The sequence below is a fragment of the Ceratina calcarata genome, unplaced genomic scaffold (genome assembly GCF_001652005.2).
Source record: "Ceratina calcarata isolate Rehan_Ccalc_2016 unplaced genomic scaffold, ASM165200v1 scaffold194.2, whole genome shotgun sequence".
In the NCBI taxonomy this organism is placed as follows: domain Eukaryota; kingdom Metazoa; phylum Arthropoda; class Insecta; order Hymenoptera; family Apidae; genus Ceratina; species Ceratina calcarata.
In genome coordinates this window covers 18,498-22,671 of record NW_017140941.1, presented here as the reverse complement: position 1 = coordinate 22,671, position 4,174 = coordinate 18,498, and the positions used below count along the sequence as shown (strand labels likewise).

Genomic DNA, 4,174 nt, shown 5'->3' with positions numbered 1-4,174 from the left:
ACGCAGCCGCTTAGCGTTCGATACTCAGCAGCGAAGATGTACGTAATCGCGAACGCACTATAGCGGCAATGCTCGCATTCGGCTCGCACCTCGCACTGCTGCGAGAGTGCGAGGCAGTGCGAGCCGCCCGCAGTTTTTCATGATGTTACAGGCGCTCCGCAGTGTGACGGGCTCCAGACAGAAAGGTATCATGTTCGCCTTATCGCAAACTGCGGTTAGCCCAGACTGCGAGGAGATCGGCCCGTCGCTCCGTCCTATGCAGAACTCTGTATTCTACACAGTATTTCATTTAAATTAGCTACCAGTAAACTGAATAACTGTTCTTTAATCCCTAATCATTGTTTTAAAAGGGAAGTTAAATGAACAGTGGCACGTATTAGATGCAAAATAGTATTTATTGATTTAGTAGTCTTAACATGTTAATAACTGGTTATTTTCCATTTATCATCACAGACACACATTATAAACTGAAGAAACTTATCGCACCCGTCGTTGATATTTTTTACTGAAAAATTAAAAAAGTATTCGTATTAAAACTTTTGCTATTCAATAGCTCTGTTCAAAGGTGCGGATATACTAGTAAGTAACTTGCGACAATTCTTGAGAGAGCAATTTACAGAAGTGTATATACTTGTCTGCAAATATTGATGCAACTAATTTTAAAATTACTGAAAATTTTATGAACTTGACTGTCAAATGACATTTCGCTTGCGTTTGCATTCTCTTAAAGTCAAATGCAAGGAAATGCTAAATATTTCACAATTCCACTAATGTAAATTTAATAGTATGTTATTAATAACATAATATTAATAATATCATGTAATATGTAAATTTTTATATTTTTTTTTCATTTAATATTAAATAATATTTTGAATTCGTCTCTATATCCTCTAAATACTGTAAAAAAGAAATTCAAAGTGACCTCGACTCCATGTGGAAATAATGTTTTTGAAATTGTTTTACTGATAGTTGTATATTCAATACCGTATAATAAGCTTGTTCTAAGCTTTTCTTGTCAGATCGCTGCAAATTGGTGAAGGATCGTGCATCGCGTAAAGGTCTAGCTACACAGATGTGACGGCACCGCAACGGCACCGTAACGCAATGGGAACATAATGGGAACGTAGCTCTCCGTAGGTCGCAGAACGTAATTTTCAGTGCCGTAGTCTTTAGGACAGTACTAGGACCTAGGTAGTGGACCCTAAACAGCAGGCAGTCCCCGCGTGCCGATTGGGTGTCAAACGTGGACCCCTGAGCTCCCTGTTTTTACACGCTTTTTTCTATAGGTACTCTGTCCTAAAGACTACGGCAATGAAATTTACGTCCTGCGACCTATGGAGACCTGCGTTCCCATTACCTTCCCATTGCGTTACGGTGCCGTTGCGGTGCCGTCACGTCTGTGTAGCTAGACCTTTAGCCGCTATGCCGAGCACTATTTTTTCATGTTTATTAGTGAATGTACTCTCATTAAGTATTCGCCGTTTAAAGTTGGAAACAACTTACGAAACAAAAGAGGAATGCATTTACATTCAAGTGAGGAAACATTGTTTCATGAACAAAAATTGGGTCATTTACTGTTGTATATGTTGTATCATTGTTGGAAAGGAGCGATGCACCTTGTCGGCTAATAAATCTCATATGTATTTACACACGATACTAGAGTCGCTACAGTAAGAAATGTGGCAAATTATTTGCAACTGTGTCTACACCTCGAATGAGTTAATGACTGTGTCTAATTACCTAGTTCCGCGCATGTATCCACAGCTATGTGGAGTCGCGGCTTTACGACATGTGGGGCAGAGCTGTTTGTGATCAAATTGTGTACGGCAGCCATGTTGATATTTGTACCAGACATCTGCTTATAAAAAATAAATATATGAAATGTTAAATTTTATTTTACTCGTATAAGAAGTCTGAAAACATTTACATACCGTCCCTTGAGCCTGGGCGCAGCAAGCTAACGTACAGCTGGCCTTTCTCACGGTATCATTGTTTTCGCCTTCGGATTGGATCACGTCTACAAATAACATAAAATCATCTAAAAAACAGATAGAAATTTTTTTAATATCAAGCTTCATGATGCTATTTCAAAAATTGTATGAATATCTTACCATATGTTACTTTCGTTTGGCCCGTGCAAACTTCAACCTCGTTTCGAGGGATCGACCACATTTCGGTTAAACTCGCGATCATACGTTGATATCTTTCGGCCGCATGATTTTCAGGAATTTTAGCTGCAAATGTCTGAAGTAAAAGAAGAAAAAATCTTATATTCTTGTAATATTGACAAAGTTCTATAATGTTTTGATCATTTTCACTAACGCTAATTCATTCTGATTGCAATTTTTAAAAATTATCAAAGAAAAGATTGTTTAAATGCATTTTATGCAATATTAAAAAACAGTNTTTTATTATTATTAGCTTCGTTTCATTATCATATTATCATATTTCAATTTTTATGTAATTATTAAACAAGACAATTTGTATAGACTTCACAGTAGTATTATATAGTACTTTTCTACTTCTACTAGTACAATACAACTTAGCGAAAATGAATTTTCCTTTTTTTACATTAAAAGATCACTCTTATGCTCAAATAAATTTATACAAGTGAACGATGTCTGAGACTTATTAGGGTACGTGTTTGAAAATCGAAAATTAATTTAAATAAATTTGATTCGCGGAATTCAGTTGTTTTGCGCGACCTTCGGAATGAGGTTCTTCTTCGAAGGTACGGATCGAGCTAATCGCGATAAAAATCGACAACATCGGTATTTTATACGACCTCCGGAATGAGAGTGGTTGTATCGTTGAGTGCCGAATTGCGCGACAAAAAACGGCACGGAGTATCGTTGACAATACGCGATCGACCTCACTCGTCCAACCGTTAACGAATCGAAGAATTCGAATTTGAGAGTGCAGAGTGGGAAAAGGAATAAGCGCAAGTGAAAGAATGGATAGGCGCGACTCTTTTATGCCACGCGCCGAGGTCGGTGCGCGCGTTAGAACGCCGATTCCGTCGGAGTCTACGACGGATCGTCACGGTGTGATCATCGGTAAAAAATAATCAGACTCGTGATAATACTTATGAGATAGCCGGTTTGGCAAAAAGTATATAGATTCTTAGCTATGAGGAAGATCGATTGAAATAAATAACGGCCACGCAGAAGAAGTTCGCGGTGAAGCGAATACGAGCCACGACTTGTTCCAGTAACTGGACATTTCGGAGTTGCGTTTCAACTCGGGTTCTTAGGTTGGAAAGACTGAATCTACCGTCTTAGGCCACTCTAAAAGTTAATTAGAAACGGCTGACGGCTTGGGCAGTACGTTGCGTTAAACGCATTGCTGCAGTTTGTCATCCTCGGGCCCTTCCTGGTGCGGTAAGTTACATCGCGCCCTATAAGGTCGGGACTTGAAGCTCGTTGCTACGAGCTTCCAGCTTTACACGGTGTGTAGGGACAAACGTTGAGTGTGATTCTGCTCCGTTTCACAGCAAGGGACTTGCTTGTGGAGCCGCTGAACTCATCGAAATATCATACAGTCCACTGCGCACAGTTCTGCCCACAAGCGGCGACTCATTCCGCACGGTATTGAAGTGCGACGAAAACTTTACTCTAATTCACCTTTGCAATATTTCAGAGATCAAGAACGTCGAAGACGTTAGAGGGTTACCTGCCACTAGGAGAGACCAGGGGACGAAGTCGAACAGCGCCGGACAAATCGACGATTAGCTGGAGGATCCATTTCCCGGAAATTCCGGAACCCAGGCGCTCCGACGGCCTCAGTATTTTGAATAAAAGTGTTTAATTGTGCAAATTCTGTGTCCGCGTTATTTCGCGTCCCGTTCCTCAATTCCGGATCCGTTAGGGGCCACCCATACTGTTAGATACTTTCCAAACTTTCTCTTTTCCTGTCATTAAATTTTCCTCTGAACCCTATCCTCAACATTTGTTAACCATTCCAGCCCTGCAACGGTCATTTTTCGTCAAATTCCTTTCCATCGTAAAACAGCTTATCCTTGGGTCCCAAGGCCCCTCCAACCGAAAAACTCACTTCCTTGTTCCTTCTTGCCATTTTCCTCTCCCTATGTTTCTCCCCACCAGATTTTTCCGTGCTGACCCTAAACCGGACACCCCCGAAAGCCAGATTCCTACGAGACACCACTGAGAGCAGT

The 4,174-nt window shown here is 40.6% G+C and overlaps 1 protein-coding gene across 2 annotated transcripts; it reads right to left on the bottom strand.

Annotated features, from left to right (window-relative positions):
- Window positions 1–376: 376 nt before the first annotated feature.
- On the bottom strand, window positions 377–2,285 carry LOC108622001 (pheromone-binding protein Gp-9-like). 2 transcript variants are annotated; one of them, XM_026811157.1, is made up of 4 exons: window positions 2,112–2,285; window positions 1,932–2,017; window positions 1,741–1,855; window positions 377–505 (listed from the first exon to the last, which is right to left on the bottom strand). In XM_026811157.1, exons 1-4 carry the CDS (start codon window positions 2,191–2,193, stop codon window positions 420–422), a joined length of 369 nt encoding a protein of 122 aa, XP_026666958.1. In that variant the 5' UTR covers window positions 2,194–2,285; the 3' UTR covers window positions 377–419. The 2 variants fall into 2 exon arrangements, with proteins under 2 accessions (XP_026666958.1, XP_026666957.1); XM_026811156.1 differs by having other exon boundaries at window positions 1,932–2,038; window positions 2,112–2,277.
- Window positions 2,286–4,174: the final 1,889 nt, after the last annotated feature.